The 23,924-nt window shown below is 39.1% G+C and overlaps 1 protein-coding gene across 2 annotated transcripts in view; it reads left to right on the top strand.

The window, feature by feature from the left end:
* The window catches only part of LOC131034254 (B3 domain-containing protein Os06g0194400), an 88,490-nt gene that overhangs the window by 31,920 nt on the left and 32,646 nt on the right, over nt 1–23,924 (top strand). For both annotated transcript variants that reach the window (XM_057965688.2, XM_057965696.2), the window contains exons 3-7: nt 18,858–18,923; nt 19,595–19,693; nt 20,053–20,081; nt 20,159–20,327; nt 20,407–20,613. In XM_057965688.2, coding sequence (XP_057821671.2) covers nt 18,858–18,923; nt 19,595–19,693; nt 20,053–20,081; nt 20,159–20,327; nt 20,407–20,613 — 570 coding nt within the window. The remainder of the gene's footprint in view (nt 1–18,857; nt 18,924–19,594; nt 19,694–20,052; nt 20,082–20,158; nt 20,328–20,406; nt 20,614–23,924) is intronic.

Consider the following 23,924-nt stretch of genomic DNA (forward strand, 5'->3'; position numbering starts at 1 on the left):
ATTTCTCTTTTCTTCATGGCAAACTTGGTCATCTTCATGCCATATGTTGAGCAAATTTCATAGTTTTCCAAGCCATTTTCTTCTTCTCATGGCAGACTTTGATGATTGTTGTGCCAAATCTACCCAAGTGCTGAGCGGACTCTACACATGCTATGCCATACTTGGGCGGGGTTCACGCTTCATTTGCCAAGGCGGACTTTATGCATTCTTGAATATGCTTGCTGATTGGCCATTCTTTCTATGGGAGCGGACTTTGATAGCTGATTGGATAATCCTCCTCTTGGGCGGACTTAGAGAATTTTTGGACATCCTTCACTTAGGCAGGGCAGACTTAACCTCATCATGTGCCATGCTTTTCACCTTGCTTTTTCCGAGGCAGATTTTACTTTCTCCTTGCCATGTCTTGGCGGACTTCAAACTTGTTTAGACATTGCCTTCTAACATGCTGGGTGGACTTTGCCTCATGTTTGGACATGTTTCTCTTGCTGCAGGTCGGAGTTCCATCTTGTTTAGCCATCTTTCCTCTTTGTTGGGCAGACTTTACCCTTCCATTGGCCATTACTTTTATGTCTTGGGCGGACTTTGTGAACCTCAAGCCAAGGCGAACTTGGCAGCTACTTAGACATTGCCAAACATTGTGCAATTTTGCTTTGCCACCTTCAATTTTTCCTTGGGCAGACTTTGTAGTGTGTCTAGCCAAGTGTGGGTGGACTTTGATTCTCATTGGACAATGCCTTAGCTAGGCAGGGCAGACTTGGATAGTGTCTTTACCATACCTTTCATCATGCTAGGCGGACTTTACCCCATGTTTGGACATCCTTCCTCTTGGCTGGGAGGGCTTTACCCTACCATTGGACATTGCATTACTTAGTGCAGGTTGGACTTTGGACTTGAAGAGTCCATGGCCATGTCTAAACCTTGGGCATAATTGATGGCTACTTTTATGCACATGCAAGGGTGGACTTTGATAGTTGATTGGACATAGGTTCATGTGTCATCTTTCAAACCTTGCTTTTGATCTGCCATGTTGCTTAGTTGGATCTTTTGTAACAAAACCCTAGCATGGTGATTTTACCCTGCTTTTTACACTTAGAGGCACAATTTTTCGATTTTGAAGACATGGGCATTGATGCCATGACCTGAGGGACCCAACCCTAGGTCTACTTTCAAAAAAGTAGAAAAAAACAAAAAGCAAGCCAAAAAAGCTGCTTCCTTGAATGGTCCGAAAGTGCCAAAAATAAAAAAAAAGCAAAAAAGCAGAATTCTTGAAAAATAGGAAGGTGTCAGATTTGACCCTAAGCAATTGCGATCTTCATCCTTCGGGCCTTCTGAGTGCTTTGACAACGTCCAGATACTGATTGGAGCATGAATTCTCTATTTGGCTCGGATGACTTCTCAAAAATTTAACTCTAAACTCTCGAAAAAGAAAGACTTATGAAATTACAGAGCTAAGACAAAACCCTAAAAAGCAAACAACTGGGGGTCCTGTTGGTGTCTATTTTATCATCTACCAAACATTAGAATAAAGTACCCAAAGATAATTTACCCTCTTGAACAAAATCACTGCATATGCTAAGATTGCTAGAAGATCATATGGCGATTCCAAGGTTTCTTTTGTTAGGTCTTGACGTGTGGATAAGCTCAATGGGCGTTGTGATTTGCTGGTAATACACAAAAGGGACTTACGCTTGAATGAATTATCAATAACTTTGGGACTTAGATGGATTTGTCAATTAAAGCTCTCTCTCTCTTTCTTTCTTTTTGGGGTTTTTTGGGTTTAAGACTTTCAAAAAGAAGGACAAAAGGGATAAGGGTTGAGAGATATACTCTAATCCTATGAATTCCAGAGATGGTATTGATTCGGTGAACTCAATAAACCACACTTTGATTCACCTCACTTAAGACAACTACACAAAGTGGATGCAATCTTCAAGGGATGTGTTTTGATCGAAAGTTTAAGCATACACAAAATGGAAAGCTTACACTAACGTTGCGCAGTGAATGAAAATCATCCATTCACCAAAAGTATCAGCAGAGATACACCATAAACCAATACTTATCAGATCTTTCATTCGTCTAACAACGTAAAATAAATTCTAACTAATGTGTTGAAGAAATTGAAAACCTTGCTAAATCACTCAAACAATAGGGATTACAAAGCCTTAAGAGAAAGCTCACATGTAATATATTATTTGAAAAATGACCTTCATGCAACAATATTTCAAAAACTTCACACTCTCCAAATGAGAGGAGGCAACCTTATATAGTAGTCTAGAAATTATGAACGACTGAGATCGAACAATGACCAAGGGCTCAGATTAAAAGTTAAAAACCCTAATTAAGGTTTCCCCAAACTCTAACAGTTAAAATGAATAGGAATGAGACAAGTGGCACAGCTGCTATTCTCACTGAGGTGAGTTTCCAGTTTCTTTTCTGTAGATTCTATGTATCTGGACACAAGAAGTTGTACCTCCTCCATGGTGACACTTGGCAAGTTGCTAATTTGGAAGTCGACCATGTCCACATCATTAGTACAGGTGGCGAGTATGCATTCCTAGTCAATTGCTTGTGCAAGGAAATTCTCATCAATGAGCAGAAAACTCGAAATTCTAGAGAAATCTCCTTTGAGAATAGTTCCTAAAACCTTAAAAAAGTTTGATTGGATTCTAGCTCTCAGATTTTCGGTGCGCAGATTGTTTTCTCACACCACCTCTTGCTGCCAGATTTTTGCTGCCACATGAAATACCTTATCTTAAATATCCTTAACAATTTTCTCGACTTCCAAACACTTGGCTTCAGATTTCTTCAAGCTTTCAACCCTGCTTATCAAAGGAAAATACCAAGTGCTAAGGTCATATCTATTTCTTACTTGAATGACTCCTCCATCCACTAACTCCTGCTGAGAAAGCCCTCGGATGATCTTCAACTATGTGAGAACCATATTCTGAATTTCTTCGACTTCTTCCCAATTCTCATACAAATCCTGAATTCTGACCAACAAAGAAGAGGTAGACTCATATGCTGATACCACATTTGCAACAAGTGTATTTGCATGCTCTAAGGCCTCAGAAGTCCATTCCTTGGCTTCTCTAAAGGTAGCCTTTATATCATCATAGTCCCTCATAAATTTCGGTGGAAGAGGTGCAGGAGGAGCAACTGGTATTTCTTGATTGAGTGGCTTCGTCAAGTGTATCACCTACTTCTTCCATTGCTCGTTCTCTTCTTCCAATCTTTTCCTTTTCTCTACTTCTTTCTTTAGCCTTTCCTTCAATGTATTGCAAGTATCATCAAACTGCTGAACTTCCTGGAGTTTGGTACTCTTTCCAAGGTTCACAGTAGTGATCTCTGTAATGTCCCCTACCTGATCTATTTAAATATACTAAAATTGATAGATTTTCTTCAATAAGTTATTAACAAGTGCTTGTCTATTTTCCTCATTAGCTGATTAATTTCATTATTCATAGTTCTTAATACAGATATCAAACCCTGCTACTACTTCAGTTTTAAGGGAGAAGGGTTTACATATGTTACCAAAGCACTTAGAGACCAACTACAATAGGTTCCCTCAAAGTTTACAGATCCAAGCCCTTACCTATCTTGGGTCTATACCCTCAAGGCTTATGGGTCGTTGATCCCCACCCTATCTTGGGACTTAACCTATTGCTTGGATTTAGATTGTCCCTCTTTGGAACATCTCAATCCCATCTTCTTAAATACGGAAAGTAATAACATGATTTCGACTACAAGTATATATATTTCTTATGTATTATGAATATATATATGAAATTAAGTATGACTGTCATACATATTGTAGTCCATATTAGTATTACTATTAATTCTGCATAAGAACATTATTGGGCTATATATATTAAGCATACTTATTAAACACATCCCCATGCATACCACCAAGAACAAGGATGTTACTGCCTGTAACTTAATAACAGTTCTGATCTGATCTGATCCATGGTGATCTTACTAGATGCTTTTGATTCCTTTCCTTTATATCTCTAAATGTGAGGGAGAGGTCACACCTCTTCATCATGTATGCCCTTTGGCAAGAGACCCACCCTTTCACCATTCCCTTTGATAGAGTACAACTCTTCATTATTTCTGCTCTTTGAAAGGGACGCAACCTGTCATAATCAGATCTGCACTTATTATTTAAATCAGATCTGCACTTCTCATTTCCAAATTATCCCCCCTCTCATATGAGGTTCTCTTCTCCCTTTTAATCTCATTGTTGAGGGAGTCACAACTTTTCCTTTCACGTCTTTTGAATTTTTCATTAACTTAATTAATTTTTAATTAATCATATTTAATTGTATTATTTTATATTTTAATTTTATTATTATCATTTATTATTAAATTTTATTTCAAAGTGGGGACATTACAATCTCATAATCTTCTGGAGGAATATTATCTTGAGTTTTACCTTCTCTGGGTACAACTATCTGTACTGATCTAAATCCTGCACTATCTCTTTGAATTAAAGGGAACTTCTTAGCTGGTTTGGGCGGTCTTATCTCAATTGGTTTATTCACCATAGCCAGGAATGCTTCTGTGTTCTCTTCTGAATGAGCTTCCTCAGGAGCCTTAGCCTTTATGTTTTCTCTCAACCAATCTGGAATGGTTGATTGCTCCATGCCACTCATCAAATCTATCTTCAGTTTCCTTGGGTGTAGTGACGATGCCATCAAGGAATTCTCTCGAATGCTCAGGTTCTTCAACTTCTACAGTCCTGGCAGAATTTGGTTCTTGAGCTGGTTCTTCCATTATCTCTTCAACTAAAGGAGAAGGAACTCTTACCTCATTATTTCTCATATCAGTATTCATCTCTTGTTCATTAGCTGTAGTCCTGACTAGAGCAGCGGATGCAACACTTAAGGTCGAATGACCTTCATCTGATTTATACCTTCTACTTGCATCTCCAACTATTTTCTTTCCTTTACTCCTCATAGAATTTTCAATGGGTTCTTTCCTTTTCCTGGACCCAACACTTGACGAAACACCATGGTTTGAAGACATTGATTCATTGGTTCCCATGAGATCATATGTGAGATCAACACCTTTTGATCTAAGACCCTTTGTCTTCTCCGTTGCCGACCATTTCGAATACTCAATCACTGGTCTAATGAGGTCGCTCAAATCAGACCTCTCAGAATCTGACCAATCAACCAAGGCAAGGGGCTCATTTCTCAATTTATCAAAGTGAGGTTGCTCAAACTCAGGATCATCCTCAAGCTGATCTGCTACTCGAAATAATTCTAATACTCTAATCAAATTCAGGGGAAGTCTAGACCACAATCTCCTTTTGATTTCAAAGCTATAAACTGCATTAGCCCAATAGTCTTCAAGATCAGGTCTACGCTCGAACATCTCTCCATCAACCTTTTTCATCCGGTGAAAAGGGTCAAAATGCCTTCTGGCCTTATACTGAAAGAATGGGTAACAAGAAAGCTCCTTTTCAACACTAGTGGCACCTTGTGCTGATGAACATGTCTCCAATCCATTTTCAACATGAAGGGGAAAAGACGCTTCTGTCTTTTGTTTCCCTCTCTGAACAATCATAAAACTTTCAAGTTGCCTGATAACTTCAAGCAACACTACTCTGTTGGTGGGATACATTGGTAACTTGTAAGGAAGCCCGGTGAATCCTTGAATTCTCAGATAAGTAAATCTAGGGTATTGGATGTACCAATGCTCAAATCTGCTGACCAAATCTTTAGACTCCTGAGAGAGCCTTTGATGAAGACCACCTTGGAGTGTCCTAGTAATGTGCATCAAGAATGCATTGTTGACTCTCTTAAGGTGAAATTTTTCCTCCAAGTGCAGCTGTGGGTAGCAATCATAAACAACAAACTGATTCTCCTTATTCCTCACTTCTCCTCTACAGGTGAGTCCTCTATATCTGTAAGTTCGAGCAAGAGAGTACACCAAATAAAAACTCATCTAAAATGTCCTGTTCTCTTCCAAGTTCTTCAATTGGTCATCAAGATCATTACTTATAATCTTTGCCCAATCAATCATCTTCACTCCGGTAGTTATTTCATTGATGAAGTAGTACATCCAAGGCTCAAATGGCGCGCCTTGTGGACTACCCATGACTCTATTCAACAAAACTACTAGGTCTCCAATATCCTCCTTGAAGTAGGCTCTCACAAGATCCTTGGGTAACTTAGAAGCACCCTTCCTTGGGTTATCCAACCACGAATGGGTGATATTGGCCTCATATTCTTCAACATTATCTTGATACAGTTGTGTTGCTTCCTCCTTGGTCATGTAAACAGGGTTATGATATTCAGGGATGTGGAAAGCTTCCCTGATAGCAACCTCACTAATGTTTGCCAAGACTGTCCCGTTAGGTGCTATGATCTCTTGGTTTATAGGATTTTAGCGTTTAAAGCATTCCACCACCAACTCAGTACACTGCATCGCTGGAAGGAAACCAGCAGCTTGTACGATTCCATTTCTCATCATCTTTCGGGCAGTTGCTGTAGGCATCAAGTTGTCTAGGCCATACATTCGCTTCTTGAATTCCCTCAAGTTGATATGTCCAAAGTTAGTGTCTTCGACCAGCTTCCACTTGGACTTCATCTTAGATTCCGGAGGGGAATCTTTATCCACTTGAAACTTCATCCTGGCTGTGAGATATTCCAAAATCTTCGAAGAATGAAGATGAATGAGAAAAGAAGCTGTCAAGAACACAACTTTCAGATGCTACACTCAGAAAATCAGTGGGTTTTGTCTTCCAATCAGTCAAAATTTTTCAAAATCTGAGTATAACTTGGTGAACAAGAGGTTGAAAACTCAGGCTTATACTTAAAACTTCCTCAAAAACACCTTCAATCTGCAAAAAGCACTTCAAAATAACCTTCAACCTGTGAAAGAACTCTCAAACTTGCTCTCAATATGCTCCGAACTTCGAACTTCATGTGTGAGAATGAAGTATTTGTAATGAAGTTCGAATCTGTAATTAGAAACATATTATCTTCTCCAAAAATTTGTTTCTAATCTCATTTCAGTCTTTGAATCTGCAGGGAATGTTTCTAATTTGGTCTTTAGTGGACAAGTCATCTCTATCAAGTTCGAAATCTTCATCTTGTTTCACAAATGCAAGTTTCTAATTCGATTTTCAGTTCATAATTCGAACTAAATCTGCAATATTCTCTTTCAAAGAAACTTCCTTTTTGGTTCTTAGTTCGAACTTCATGAAGGATCTTGCTGACATCATCCAAGAATATTCTCTTCTCAACACTTTGCAAATATTTGACTTGTCAAATAAAGGCAGGGCGGACTTCATAAACTTCAGGCACCACATCAAGTTAGGCGAACTTCATCATGTTTGGGCACCACGTATCATGCTAAGGCAAAGTTCAACATTTTTAGAAACCATAGTCTTCTGACCAAGGGCAAAATTTGTTGATGTTGTGCACCAAGTGTATGCTGATGTAGGGTGGACTTCTCGACACTTAGGAACTTCTTTATTATCCATAGGGCAGACTTGGTGAAAAATATGCACCACTTGTTGTCTTTCTAGGGCGGACTTTATTGAAGTCATGCATCTTACTTATTACTTTGGGCGGACTTCCTTGAGTATGTGCACCATCATGTTAACTTTGTAACCATTCCTAGGGCGGACTTTGAGAAGATCATGACCATGCTTCCCTACCATGAGGGTGGACTTTGTTCTTTTCATGCACCATTCAATTTATAGTAGGCTGACTTCACCAACTTTGTGCACCTTATTCTCAATCAAGGGCGGACTTCATCTCTTTTAGGAACTTTAAACCCCTCTTCATAGGGCTGACTTTATGAGCTTCAGGAACCAAGACAATGGCGGACTTCACCAAAATCAGGAACCAAGGAGGGCGGACTTCAAGAGATCCACGCACCATGAGATCAAAACTTCGATTCTTCATAACTTGTGCAATTTTTCTCAGATTTGCTTTAAATTTGAAATTTGTACATCTTTCATCCATCGAATTCCTCAGGTTCCCTAAAATCTAGGAAATTGGCTTTTTTGATCAAAACTTGAATTTTGGAGGAATTTGACAATTGTTTTCAGTGCATCTCAGTGTCAGTAGTGTAAACCCTAGATCCCCTTCCATAAATAGAAAAAGCAAGCATCCCTAAAAAATAGGAAAAACTTTCTAAAAATAGCCATTTTGTGGATCGTGCTTAAAGTGCCAAAAACAAAACTTCCTAAAAAATAGGAAAAGCAAAAAAGCAAACTTTCCAAAAATAGAAAGCTGTCCAAATCCACTCAAATCAATTGCAATCTTCGTCCTTCGGCCTTTCTAGCCACTTTGATGGTGTCTAGACTCTGTTCTGACCATGGCTTGCACAAACTGACTCATGGCTTTCAGAATTCGGACCATTCAAAACTGACAAACTTGGCAATACCGATGCAAGAAGGTCACAGGGCTCTAACAAAAACCCTAGAAAGCAGGAAAAAGGGAGGGTCCCCATTCTCAATGGGGTGATGTGTGAAAAGGTCACAACAAGTCCCCATTTGCAATGGGGCGATGTGTGAAATAGGTGACAACACGGTCATATTTATTGGAGATATTAAAGACTAAACATCAGTGATTATATTAGAGATTTGCTAATCGATCTATGAAGGGCAGCAATTCAGTAGATGACGATAACACTTAGTCAAACAAATGATAAATATTTAGTTGCATTACTCCTAAGCCAAAGGGTGCTATTACTAAGAAGGAGAAGTTACGACTTAATGGAAAGGTTTTGACTATTTGAGAAGAGTTATCTCTAAAAGGATATAGGACATATAAAAGGAAGATATATTATAGGCAGATAGGGAGGGGGAGAGATGGAAAAGGCAGATTGATCAAGGGGAATGATAAAATATATTTGATACTGATCACAGGAAAGAGATCAGGAAGAAATCAAATATATATTATTGTGGGTAAGCATCATATAACAGCAAATAGGTATGCTGTGACTCATGGATCCACACTAATTTACAGGATATTGTATATGAATGCTGCTATGAATAAGGGGATCAATATACGGTCTAGTGTGTATGCCGAGTATAAATAACAGTTTATTATGGTGTAATCAGAATTTATATATCAGTTATGTATATATAATTATTCATAATCCATTGAAGTTAATATATTCATAGCTTATTCCTTAATCACTCACTATAGCCTCCCTTAAGAGGAGATGTTGGTGTTGTTTAGGGAGAGGCGGAGTAGAACCTCACAAGGTAGGTAAGATCCAAGATGGGTAAGGACATGCATTTCCAATGCCTTGAGGGAGAGTCCTGTTGGTGTCTGTTTTATCATCTACCAAACATTAGGATAGGATACCCGAAGGTATTCTATCCTCTCCTGAAAAATCACTACTGATTCCAAGGTCTATATGTGCGAACAAGCGACTTTAGTGGAATAGCTTCTTGGGTAGTGTATGCTGAAATTTTCAAGGGGGACTTACGTTTGACAAGTATTCTTGAATTGCTGGACTTAGATGGATTTAGCAATTTTAGGCTCTTCTTCTTTTTTTTTGGTATTTTCTGGGATTTAGACTTTCAAAAGAAAGGGAAAAAGAGATAGGGTTTGAGGAGGTTAATCTAATCCTACGAATTCTGGAGACGGTATCAACTGGGTGCCCTCGAGAAACCAAACCTTGCTTCGCCACACTAGGGACAACTACACAAGGCCGGTGCAATCTTCAATGGGTTGTGCTTATGATCGAGATGTTGGGATGCATAGGGGATGGGCTCAGACTAACTTTGCACGGTGAGATGGAAATCATCCATACACCAAAAGTATGAGCGGAGATACACCATCAATTGACACTTATCAAATCCTTCATTCAAATTAACAACAATGAAAGCAAATCTAAATTATTTCTAACTAAGTGTTGAGGCAATTGAAACCATGCAAATCATTCAAATAATAGAGATTACAAAGCAGCGCACATGCAATATATTATCTGGAAATGACCTTAAGCAACAATACATCAAAAACCTCACACTTTTCAAATGAGAGGAGGCAACCTTATATAGTTTCTCAAAAATAAATGAATGGCCGAGATCAAATAGTGATCAAGGGCCAAGATTGAAAGTCCTAAATCCTAATTAGGGTTTCCCGAAATACTATTAGTTCAAGTAAATGAAAGAGTGACAAGTGGCGCAGCTGCTAATTTTACTGAGGTGAGTGGCCACTTTCCTCTTTTAGAGATTCAACGTATCTAGACACCACGAGCTTGACCTCCTCCATGGTGACAGTTGGCAAACCGCCAATCTGGAAGTCGATGAGATCCACATCGTCGGCGCATGTGGCAAGGATGCCTTCCCACTCCACTGCTTGGGTGAGGAAGTTGTCATCGATGGAGAGGAAGTTTGCAATCTTCAAAAGATCGCCTTTGTTAATCATCCCTGAATCTCGGAAGAAGCTTGCTTGAATCCCGACTCTCAGGTTCTCTGCTTGTAAATGCTTCTCCCTTAGGCTTTCCTTCTGCCAGATTTCTGACGCCACACGGAATACCTTGCCCAGGATCTCTCTAACCCTTGCCTCTGTCTCAAAACACTTGGTCTTGGATTTCTTCAGAACCTCAATCTGAGTGACCAGAGCATAGTACCACGTGCCGAAGTCGTACCTGTCTCCTGTCTGTATGATGCCTGCATCCATTAAGCTCTTCTTTGATATGCCTCGGATAATCTTCAGGTGAGGGAGTATTTCGTTCTGAATTTCATCCACTTCTTCCCAATTGGATGATAGATCCTGGATACGATCAATCAACAAAGAAGTTGCCTCATGTGCTGATACTAAGTTTTCTACTAGTGTGTCAGCACGTATCACAACGTCTGAAATCCACTCCTTTTCTTGAGTGTATGATCCTTTCATATCATCATAGTCCTTCATTGATCCCTGCTGAAGAGGCTGTGGTGGAGTAGCCGAGACTTCATGGTTGAGCGGGTTGGTAAGATGGAGAACATACTTCCTCCACTGCTGGTTCTCTTCTTCCACTTTCTTCCTCTTTTCTTTCTCATGAGCCAGCCTCGTCTTTAGAACGTTACAGGAGTCGTCAAAGTATTGGATCTCCTGGTCCTGGGTAGGCTTACCCATCTCTATGGTAGTAATCTTGTAGTCATCTGCGGTGACATTGTCCCTAGTCTTCCCTTCTTTGGGCACTGCTATTTGGACTGTCCTGAATCCGACACTGTCTCTCTGAATCAGGGAGAATTTTCTGGCTGGTTTGGGCGGTTTAGCTACAGCGGGTTCATTCACCTTCTCCAGGAATGCTGCGGTAACCTCCTCGGTTGAGTGGGCATCCTTGGGAACCTTGGCCTTTATCCTTGCTCTCAGCCAATCAGGAATGGTTGATTGTTCTATAGTGTTCCGATCAAACTCATCGTCTGCTTCTCCTGGGTTCGCTGGTATGCCATCTAAGAAGATTGTAGGGGCTTCAACCTGCCCCCTGTCTGGAGTTCGGAAGACCTTCTCCACCACTTCCTCAACTGGCTGGGAAAGCACTCTTACTTCATCATCAATCACATAGATGTTCATCTCTTGTTCCCCAATTGTACTTTGATCAGGTGCAATGGAAGCAACACTTAGGATGGAGTGACTTTTGCTGGATTCTCTTCTCTCAACTACAACCCTTTTCCCTATGCACTTTGTGGAGCTTCCACCCAACTCCTTTCTCTTTCGAGATCCAACACTTTCCGGATTTCGAGCATCATCGGCGGAGGTACAAGGGTGGACAGACATAGTATCATCCACTCCCATTAATTCATAAGTTAGAACCACACCTTTGGCCTTCAATTGTTTTGTCTTTTCAGACGCCCACCACCTTGAGTACTCAACCACCGACCTCATGAGGTCTGCTAGATCTGATTTTTCTCCCTCTGTCCAATCTATCAAGACTAAAGGCTCATTCTTCATGTTCTCAAAACCCGGTTGCTGAAGTTCTAGGCTTTCTTCTACCTGATCGGCAACTTTGAATACTTCCGTTGCTCTAACCATACTTAAAGGAATTCTTGACCAGAACCTCTTCCGGATCTCGAAACTATCGGCTGCATTAGCTCAGTAGTCTTCCAGATCCAGTCTGTGCTCAAACGTTGTCCCTTCGATCTTATTTATCCTATGGAATGGATCAAAATCTTTTCTTGCCTTGTATTGGTAGAAGGGATACTAGGCCAGCTCTTTCTCAGCGGTAGCTGCAGCCTGTGATGACGGACATGTTTCCAGCCCATTACCAATTGTAAGTGAGGATGTCCCTGCCTTCCTTTGCTTATCCCTTTGAATCACTATATACTCCTCCAGTTGTCTCACAACCTCGAGCAACACCACTCGGTTGGTAGGGTAAGCTGGAAGCTTGTATGGAGGACCAGAGAATCCCTGAATTCGGGGGTAATTGAACTTTGGATATTGGATGCACCAACACCCGAATCGACCGATGAAGTCCATAGACTCTTGAGAGAGCCTCTGGTGCAGGCCACCTTGAAGGGTCCGGGTAATGTGCATCAGGAAGGCATCATTCACCCTTTTGAAATGGAACTTCTCCTCCATATGGAGCTGGGGATAGCAATCATATACCGGAAATTGGTTCTCCTTGTTCCCAACTTCTCCTCTACAAGTGAGACCTCTGTACCTATAGGTCCTGGCTAAAGAATAGAACAAGTAAGAACTCATGAAGAAAGTCCTATTCGCCTCCAGATTCCTTAACTGGCTGTCTAGGTTGTCGCTGATCATACGGGCCCAGTCTATCATTTTTACTCCATTGATTATTTCATTAATGAAATAATACATCCAGGGTTCGAATGGAGCTCCCTGAGGATTTCCTATTATTCTATTGAGCAAGACAATCATGTCCCCAATGTCCTCCTTGAAGTATGCTCGCACTAGGCTCTTTCTCTGGAGTTTGGAGGCGCCCTTCCTCGGCTTGTCTAGCCAGGAATGATTAACTATGGCATCATATTCTTCCAGGTGATCGTGGTACAAACTGTCAGCTTCGTCCTTGGTCATATATACTGCGTTGTGGTACTCAGGGATCCTGAAGGCCTCTCTGATGGCCTCATCGCTGACATTCGCCAACACTCTTCCATCAGGTGCAACAATATCCTTACTGATGGGGTTGTAGTGTTTGGCACATTCAACTACTAGTTCATTGCACCGCATGGTGGGGAGGAAGCCGACAGCGTGCATGATACCACTCTTCATCATTTTTCACGCAATGGTGGTAGGCACAAGGTTGTCCAGACCAAACATTCGCTTCTTAAACTCCCTCAGATTGATGTGTCCGAGGTTGGTGTCGCTGATGTTCTTCCACTTGGAAGTCATCCTCGACTCTGGAGGAGCATCTTTATCTACCTAGAACTTCATGGTGCTTAAGACCTGCAAATGAATGATGAAAACTTTAAGTTAGAAAATTTCTACAAAATTTCGAAAAAAATGGGGCCGCGAAATGACTAAGTGTTGGAAAATTTTCCATTTTTCACTCTCATACTTAGCCACAAAAATTGAATTTTCACCTCCAGACCCTCAGCCTTGAGGTTGGTTGAAGTCACCATCAAGTGTCAAAACTTTCAAAAAATTTCATACTTAGTCAAAAAAAGGTGATTTTCTTCCTCCAAAATTTTCGAAAAAAATCATTTATTAAATTTTGGAAAATATTCAGAAAATTCACAATTTTAATTTCACCTCTGACTTGGATAGGAGTAAGGCTAGACTTTTCTCCAAAATATTAAGAAAATTCAGAAAAGATGTCTTTCTCCAGAAATCTGTAAGCCTTCTGCCAAAAATATTATCCCACTTCCAACAATATCTAGAATTTCCTCCAGATGATCTTCAAACTGACATACTTTACTAAGCTCTCCTTAGTAATTTTGAACTTCTTGGTGTAATAATGAATTTGGTAATGAAGTATTTGTAGACAAGGTTTAAGCAAAACCCCTAAAATCATCCAACTCATACTTCTAATTCTAAAAAAAAACTTTCCATTTTGATTTAAGTTTGAAGATATTCATTAATCCTCCAATATTCCCTTTCAAAAAAAACTTTCCATTTTGAATTAATATCTCAATAACTTTTTAATATTCTCCCAATATTCTCAAAAAAAACTTTCCATTTTGGATTTATTTTGAGGATTTTTTTTTATTTAGATATCTCTTCATTTTGGATTTAATTTTGAAATCTCTGTGGATTTTGTGACATCATGTTGACTTTGTTTGACCTTCCATGTGTAGGTTGATTTTTTGAATTTTATCTCCATCTTTTTCAAATTTTGGCAGACTTTGCCAACCTCTCCAAGGTATGGCGGACTTTGGCTAGAACTCCTTCATGGCCTCCATTAAAGTGAAAATTTGACTAAGGCATTGGGGTGGACTTTGATTCTTGCTCCCAGATGGCCTCCTTTACCTTGGCGAACTTTGGTGTTGATTCCTCCATGGCCTCTCTAGGTGGGGCGGACTTTGGAGTAGGCACCCTCAAGGTCTCCATCATCCTGGCGGACTTTGGCTATGACACCCATGGACCCTCCTAGCCTATGGTGGACTTTGGTGTCGACTCCTCCATGGCCTCTCTAGGTGGGGCGGACATTGGAGTAGGCTCAAGGTCTCCATCATCCTGGCGGACTTTGGCTATGACACCCATGCGACCCCCCAAACTTTGGCGGACTTGGGAGAGTGCTCCTCCTTGGGCGGACTTTGGTGTTAGCTTCCCCTCATTGGGCGGACTTTGGAGGGTGCTCCCACGTGCTTGGGCGGACTTTGGTCACTCCTCCTCCTTAGCCTCCAACCTTGGCGGACTTTAAACTTGGCTCCTCCTACCTTGGTAGACTTGGGAGAGGGCTCCATCATGACCTCCATTGTTGATGTTATTTGGCTAAGGCATTGGAGCGGACTTTGACCCTTGCTCCCACATGACCTCCATCAAGGTGGGGTGGACTTTAGCCTTAGCACCTTCATGGTCTCCTTCCTCCTTGGGCGGACTTCAACCTTAGCACCCATGTGACCTCTCCAACCTTGGGCGGACTTCAACCTTAGCACCCATGTGACCTCTCCAACCTTGGGCGGACTTCAACCTTAGCCCCTTCATGGCTTCTTAAGCTTTGGTGGACTTTGGCTTGGCCTCTTCATGTGACCTCCATTGGCATGGCGGACTTTAACCTTAGCACCCACATGACCTCCATTATGCATGGCGGACTTGGAGCTTGGCACCCACATAGCCTCTTCAGCCTTGGGCGGACTTCAACCCTTGCTCCTCCATGGTCTCTTTAGGTGGGGCGGACTTTAGAGTGGGCACCCATGTGACCTCCAAACTCATGGCGGACTTTAGGTAAGGCACCCACATGGCCTCCCTAAGGCATGGTGGACTTTGATGAGAGCACCCACACAGCCTCCTTTATGCATGGCGGACTTCATGCAAGGCTCCTTCATGGCCTCTTCAACCTTCGTGATGGGGTTTCAACCTGCAGAAACACTTCAAAACCCTTGTTAGCCAGACTTGGAAGAATTTTCAAAGAAATTTCAAAATTTCACAGTTTAATCTAATTTAATCGGATTAACTTGAAATTTGAAATCCGTGCTTAGGTGGATCATCTGCGGCATCCTGCCTCCTAAAATTTAGGGATTTGGCTTTTTAAGTCCAAACTTGGAATTTTTGAGATCTGGTCGGAGCTGGTCGATGGTGCAAGTGTGAACCCTGGGTTTGCATCCCGAAAAAGCAAAAAGCCTAAAATCTAGGGATTTAGCTTTTCTAGGTCAAAACTTGGAATTTTCGAGATCTGGTCGGAGTTGGTCGATGGTGCAAGTGTGAACCCTAGGTTTGCATCCTGAAAAAGCAAAAAGCCTAAAATCTAGGGATTTAGCTTTTCTAGGTCAAAACTTGGAATTTTCGAGATCTGGTCGGAGTAGGTCAGTGGTGCAAGTGTAAACCCTAGGTTTGCATCCCAAAAAAGCAAAAAAGTAGACATCCCTAAAAAATAGGGAAAACTTTCTAAAAATAGCCATACCGGGGATTGGGCTAAAAATGCCAAAAATGAAACTTCCTAAAAAATAGGAAAAAAGCAAAAAAGCAAACTTTCTAAAAATAGAAAGTTGTCCAAATTCGTCCAAATCAATTGCGATCTTCGTCCTTTGGCCTCTCTAAGCACTCTGGTGGTGTTCACACTTCGGAATCACATAACTTGCAAAAACTAACTTTCAATCGTCAGGGCCTGAAATGTTTTGAACTGGACAAGGCTTGGTGAAACTGCAGCAAAAGGTCACAGGATACTAACAAAATCCTAGAAAGCCGGAAAAGAGAGGGTCCCCATTTGCAATGGGGCGATGTGTGAAAAAGGTCACAACAAGTCCCGAGATGGGTATGAACATGCATTGCCAATGCCTTGAGGGAGCCTGCTTGTCGATGGTTTCCAAGCACCATATGACAAGTAATTCCCCATCCTCCTTCAGGTTGATGTTAGGAGAGAAGTAAGGAATTAGGGCTTAAGTTGGTTAATTGTCAAATGTATTATGGAACATTCATTATTTCTTAATTTAATCTGATTTAAATAGTGATGTATGTTAATCATTGAAAATTGATAGCCTCCCAAAAAGGGGACATTACACAAGGTCCCTTTTTCAAGCGTCTTTGATTTAAAACTTTTAATCCCCTTTCCAACGAGCTATTACACTAAGTTGCTTTTTTAAATTATTTTATAAAATTAAGCAACCTAAGTGAAATAATTAAATTAAAGCTCAATAATTTGCTCAATTTGCAAAAATCGCTGATCAACATCAGAATCAAAATCTGACCATATTGGGATGATATTGATGATCAATAATGAAAATCAGTGTCAATCGGTTGACTTTCACTAAATAGATGCTCTCTCCAAGAATCTAGGATAGCACATCAAAAGCCGAAATTCACTTTGAAAAGTGTGATAGAGTCCTCAAGGTCAATTGAGCTTAGAACATAACCTGCATGCTCCAAGAACATTAGAGTTCCCATCATCAACACCAAGTTGTTTCAGTCAAAATAGGAGCTAGACAAAAGCTTGCAAATTAGAATAGCTAAACAGTAGGGACATTACATTTAGCTTGCCAAGTTACTTGTGAGTTAATTTGATAGTCAAACTCGTGTTTTTGGCCATTAGTTGCCAAAACTCGATGTGTTTGACAAAAAATGCTTAGTGGAAACATTAAAATGCAAACACAAAAAAATGAAGAAAAAAGAAGAAAAAATAGTTAAAAAAGTCATTATTTTTCCCTATAAATGCAAGAATGCCCTTCAACACTTGGTCACACAACACTTGGAGAGCAAATATTTTTCATAAAATTGTGTCAAATGCCTAATTACTCCCTTGACCAATAAAATTGTGAAAATGGTGTGCGACATGAAGTTCTATGTGGTTTCAAAGGCCTAACTTTGGGCTTGGTGGTAGAGGTGCTGCCTCGCAACCTCACCTTGTATTGCAACATGGAATGCGCTAGGGTTGTTGCCCTCAGACCATGCAAGGGGAGCCGCCTCTCAACTCTGCTGGGGGTGTTGCCCCCAAATCCCCTCTAGGGGCATAAGTTCTTCACCTCACTGGGGGGTGTTGCCCCTAGATGTCCATGAAGGATGTTGGCCCTCAACCCCATCGGGGTCACCACTCCTAGACCCCCACTAGTTATTGGAAAATCTTCTGATATAAGAAATTTGATTACAATGTTAGGTTTTGGGAGTGTAGACCAAAATATCTTTATCACTATCAAAATATTGACCAATGAGGAAGTATCATACTGTCAGTATCAAAGATTCAAATGCCATTATTATTAAATACAAAACAACAGTCAACTTTGCACAACAAAGGTATACAACAAATCAAAGGAGGTCATTGATTTGGTCAAATCAAAGCCACAAACACATCATTCATTGTTGAGCAAGGAGCTGCAATGGAGTAAGGATTAGAATCTCTCCCCAAGTTTTCAATAGACTAGGGAAGAGAAAGATGTAAAATTTATATTATGCAATTTATGAATTATGATGTTGATTCCCAATGGCAATCATCATAAATTCATAATAGTTGCCAACTCCTTCTTGTATCAGCCTTCAGGATTCTGCATGATGATGCGATTTTGTACTCAAATTGTATTCAGATGAATCAAATTTAATAGAAAAGACTTTTCTACTAATTTATGGACTCTTTAGATATTTTTTTTCATAAAATTTTGCAAGAAATGTGCTTTTAAAGAAATTTAAGCAATTTTTTAAGTTGCCAAGTTTTTCCCAAGTCTTTGCCGAGTCACAAATTTTGGGTGTGCCAAGTTTTTGCCGAGTCCTAGTTTGCCAACTATGATGGAATGTGTCAACTTTATGTAAAACATGTGGTCACAACTCTATCCTGAACAATGTATTTCATGTGAAACCTGTGCCCTATCAATCAAAGGAATCTAGCATAAATTCTAAGCAAAGGCTAAGTATTTTCTATTACTCTAGCATCTGATCGTCCATTATTCTTTATGGTTTATTGGAATCTTAATGGTGTATTTGAATGGCTTCTGCATTGTAGTATTAGATAGGACTCTTTAACATTTTTTATTTCCAAAACCTTGGAACCCTTGCTTCTCAGTTTGAACCTGTTGCTGCTAACATAGCTATGAAACTCCTAGCAATGCTCCAGCAAATCATGGTCCTCTGGTATATTTACATATACTTGAACATAATAAGCCAATTCTAAAATTTACATTTAATGGTTTACTTTCAATATGCCCTGTGATGGCATAGCATTCCATAAACCTGCATGATTCTGAAGCTGTTATCTTGGCATTAGCGATTATGTGGGAATATACTGCAGGATGAGTTAGCATCTATGGGTTTACTTTACTAATATTGTTTTTTTCTTTTTTGGGTGCCTTTGTGAAGGACCTTGGGCTTCAGCAGCTTAAAGAAAACCTTGTACAAACTGTTGCTTCTGAATCCAAGTCAAAGGTATGTTTGGGAGCTTGCACTTTAATCATCAGGTATGCTCTAGTCTATGTGTTTCTTTAATAAGAAATAATGTTTGCGTATGCTTGTCTAAATGTGTCTATTAATGTTATGTAGTCCTACTTCTTTCAAATTGGTCCTGAGATCATTACTACTAGTTTCAAACTGGTTCTGAAAAGTTCTGCTGGGGGGTCATGTCTTCTCTTTTACTGCATTAGTTGAGTGTAGATGTAAATATTCAATATTGTTAACTGCTGTATCATCTAGTCCTGTTGACCTACTTTTGGTCATCTGTGGACATCAATATAATCTCTTTCTTTCTTCTTTTCAGTCCAATCTTTTTTGTATGAGAAGCTTTTTCTTTAATGTTCTTGATGTCTATCATTGTTGAGCTCTGCCTTATTTTGCTTCTCATTAGTGATACATATTTATTCATCTGTGTTTGTTTATGGTCCACATCCTATCATCCTGTAAGTAACAAAGCATGCAGTTCAATGTTTAGAGTAAATTTAATGTTGGGAACCATGGCTGACCTGTCAACTCCTTGGCAAGCATGTGTGACTTTAATTACACATTGTCTATATCTAGCATCTGAAAGAGAAGCTTGCTTTTTGATTTTATCAATATACTTACCATACACAGCTTGAATTTTAAGTTTTGTCTGTTTCATTCAGAAAAGGGAGGTAAAGTCTCCAAAACCAAAACAACAAGGGCCTGTGGAAAGAAGATGCTCAACACGTGTTTCACGTCTTCCAGTTCCTATTTATCGTGAAGTAAGCTATGTACACCCTAAACAGGAACTGAATGTGTTAGTTTTCTCTTAAACTATGCCATCTGTTCATGTTGTCTACTGATAAATCATTTGTTTCTTCAGTCTTGATTTTGTTTTTTATGGACTAAGAATTATTGACTATTTATCCATCATAAAAAAGTCATCAGGGTCAAGTTAGTTAGATGCCCGTTTTTCATAGTCTTTGCATTTGAACATTTGTCATGCTTCATCTACTCGTTGCATTTGAACATTTGTCATGCTTCATCTACTCGTTGCTAATTGCAGCTTTTTGACTTTATTCAACAGTATCCCAAATTTTGCTAAATTAGTATTGATAATTGATGCCTTGTTTTCTGGTAGGTAGATGACTCTCCCCGATCTCGGAAAAGGTAATTTGCCATGGCTTTCAATAAATTGTACTCACTTAAACAAATTGAATTCCTACTACTAATACACAGCTGGGCAGTCGAGCCAAACATGACAGCAAAAGGTTTCTGCATTCATCCATTGCCTCTTATGAAGCAAGAACACAGGCACAAGAAACTGCTGAAACAAGTATGAAGGACTTGGGATCTGAGCATCCCTATTTTGTCAAGTCTTTGGTGCGGTCTCATGTTTCCAGTTGCTTTTGGTTGGTGAGTCAAAAGGCATACCAAATTTCTTATGCAAATCCTGTAAGCCAAAAAGATTTATATCTAATTATTATGTTTTCAGGGCCTTCCAAGGGGATTCTGTGTAAAATACCTACCTGAAAACGATGTATCAATGGTGCTGGAAGATGAGAAGGGCAATGAATGTGACACTGTATATATTGCAACAAGAACAGGCCTCAGTGGTGGATGGAGAGGGTTTGCACTTGACCATGATTTAGATGATGGTGATGCACTAGTTTTTGAGCTTGTTGAACCAACAAAATTCAAGGTTTGTGTTTACTTCCTATATTTATAATTTATGCGAATCTTTCGAGACTTGACCTATTCTTAAAACATGGGTTATACTGACATTTAGAAACTGTAAATAAATAAATAAAAGAAATAGGTTCTAATTTGATATTGGTGTTCATTATCTTGATTCATGCCCCGCAACAGTAAGAGGACAAACACAAATTGTACTTAAAAACGTGAACTATACCGCACCAATTCTTTGTAGCACCAGTCCTCATAGTTATTAAAGTAAGACTGATGAATATATAGAGAGAATAATGATGATGTTCAGTACAGTGTTATGTCATCCTTTTTCCTATTAAATTGAGACATGTCTATTAAGTGTGAACAGTGCACGCAAAGTTTGGATCACACAGATGAGCTCACAAACAAGACACTTTTTAGAATATAAGATGTAGTGAGAATTTTTAATATTCAATATTTAATTTATATACTCATAATTCTTAAGCACATTTTCCCCTTGTAGTGTCTTCATTTTCTTTTTCCAAAGTGGAATCTTGAATTTTAAACTCTTGTTGTATGCTATATTCTATGATATGGTTGAAAGTTGTGTTATACAATGTTATTAATATCATTTGCTCTTGTTCCTCTATCATGGTTTGAAATTAAATGTAAAATTTAAACATGTTTTTGGAATTACAATAAGACTGTATGTCCAGTTATTTATTAACCTATGAGAAAGGGGCAATTAACTCGCAAAGTTCAATTGCAAGAGACTTCTTTCCTCAATTAACTAATAATACTTAGAACATATGATGAATAATATAAAAATACAATGGTTTACAACTTGTAATTTGGATGATAATAATAATAATTCATCAATGCCACTGCTATTTCTGATATGAAGTTATAGTCTTGCAACAATTATAAAGATGCTGTGTTTGATCTGTACTTGACGTGCTTGCAACCAATAATAGTCAAATAGGCAGATGCTGTGTCTGATCTGTACTATATGTCGAGCTGAATGCCATTGCGATTATATATTAACCTACAATATTGATAGCAACAATAAAATAGTGATAACATATATAACAATTTGAAGTCGAACATGCTTTTCTTTTTAATTTTAGAATGTAACATTAAAATGCATTTAAAATTTTTAATGGAAATATGTTTAATGGTAATCTGTAATTGAATTAATGAATTTGATAAAATATTAAGAATATGATAATATCATCTCGTAAAGTTAAACCTTAAAATGTAAACTGGAACCCTATTTTACAAACAAATAAAAAATTGAAGAAAACCTAGCTTAGATCATTTTAAGTTTAATCGATTCTGAAATTTTGACAAATAGAATCAATCAAATTCAATCATTTTGATTTAACATACAACAAATTATAAAATTAAATCATTGATAAATTTAAATGCATAGAATAAAAGGAAAAAAAGAAGACATAAGTTGTTGCAATCCGAAATTTTGAAATTTCTTCTTTAAATGTTTAAAAAATCTTTCCAATCTGCTATCAAAGTTGTGATTGCTGCTGTATGAGTTAACAATGTTTCATGAAGGGGCCAATGTAGGGGGATGAAAGTTCATGTTAAAAGTCTGAACCGGTGTTTTAGCTGCCCGACATGTTTGAACCTGCATTTAATATCCTAGTCACATTTAAATAGCGTGTTTTTCCCTTTTGACATGTTTAACTCATGTTTTGTTCCCTATAGGTGTGTTTTTAACCCATGGTTTTTGCCCTATTGGCATCTTTGATCTATGTTGCGATTTGTCTCCACATACTCGCCTAAAACATAGCAACTTTCCCATAAGAAATTGGCAATGAAAAGTCACAAGTTAACCTTGTGTTTACTCATGAGGTTGAAAAACCCATGATCACTTGGCAATGTGGGGAGTACTCATAGGGTATTATGTCCATGCTCAAACATACCTTGTTGGTGATCTCTCACATGAATATTCAACAATGAAGTAGCTCTACCATGCTTATGCTATGCTATTATGGTATTCATGAGAACTTCTTCTAGAGATCTCTTGGTGGTTCTCGAGGTTCCTTCACTAGAAAGAATGCTTCCCATGCAACGAATTTTGGCTTTATGATAATATTCATCAGATGGTGGTGCTCCTAAAAATGCAAAGTCTATTACCATTCCATTCTGATTCCAAGGAAAAAATATACCATCATGGGAAAATTGCTCCTCTAGCCCCATGAGATTGTACTCTTGATGTTTTTCCCAAATGCTAGGAATTTGCTCAGTCTCCATTGTATTAGGAATGTTTAAGTCATTGTGCAATGATTCATCCTCAGATTCTTCTTCGTATCTCCAGGGTAACTTGACTCCAAATTGTAGTTTTTTTGGAGGTCATCAATTCCTTTAGTTATTTGTTTGATCTCCATGGTTTTGGTGTCCTCTTCTTTCTCCTCGGGCATAGCTGCAAAGATTGCTTGACTTTCAGCTTTATAGAGTGAGAAACAAGCTAAACTTGGCTCTAAGTTGAGCTCATCACTATTTGTCCTTTTCTTTGAATTCATTGAAGGTCTCTTCTACAAATTTGAAGGCATGGTCTTTGTCTATGATTATTGTAGTGTTGTGACGTATTCACACATCGCCCCATTGCAAATGGGGACCCCTATTTTTTTGCTTTCTGGGGTTTGTTTCTAGGTCTTTTAGGGTTTTGTCTATTAGCCTTTGCATGTTGAGTGTTGCCAAAGGGATCACTAAGATAGCAGGCTTTGTTTTAGCTAAGGGTGAGTCAGTGGATGCTCCGGGTTAGGGTCATCTTTGAAAGTCTTCCTTAGGACAAAGTTTTGCTCTTGTTGCTAATTGTGTCTTGTTTGAGTTTGAGGAGGTCAATGAAGCTTGGTGAGTGAATATCATCTTTGAAGGTTTGAGTTAGGTCAAATTGGTGAGTGATGAAGTCTGGAATGTCATCCTGATCTTCAAATGTCTTGAAATTTGGCTTGGTCTGGAATGTCATCTTGATCCTGAAATTTGACTGTCTGGAAAATTGAAGAATCCTACAAAAACTAGATTTTGCATTATAACTCCTGGAGGTCCGAAACCACTCTCAAACATCCTGACAGTATATATGGAATATAACTTAAAGTACAAGTATCTTTCTTCTTTCTTATACTTAAATGTTATATTCCATATATGAATCTTGATGGAGAGACCAAAATGTCAAAATTCGCTCTTGACCCTTCCAAAGGGTCCAGAGCGAATTCCTCTATAGGACATTCTACTTTGATCCAAACTTAGAACTAACTCATTCCCAGACATTATTGAGGGCAAAACACTTATTTGGAGTGATGAAATATGAAAATGAAGTCAAGATTT

The sequence above is a fragment of the Cryptomeria japonica genome, chromosome 5 (genome assembly GCF_030272615.1).
Source record: "Cryptomeria japonica chromosome 5, Sugi_1.0, whole genome shotgun sequence".
In the NCBI taxonomy this organism is placed as follows: Eukaryota; Viridiplantae; Streptophyta; class Pinopsida; order Cupressales; family Cupressaceae; genus Cryptomeria; species Cryptomeria japonica.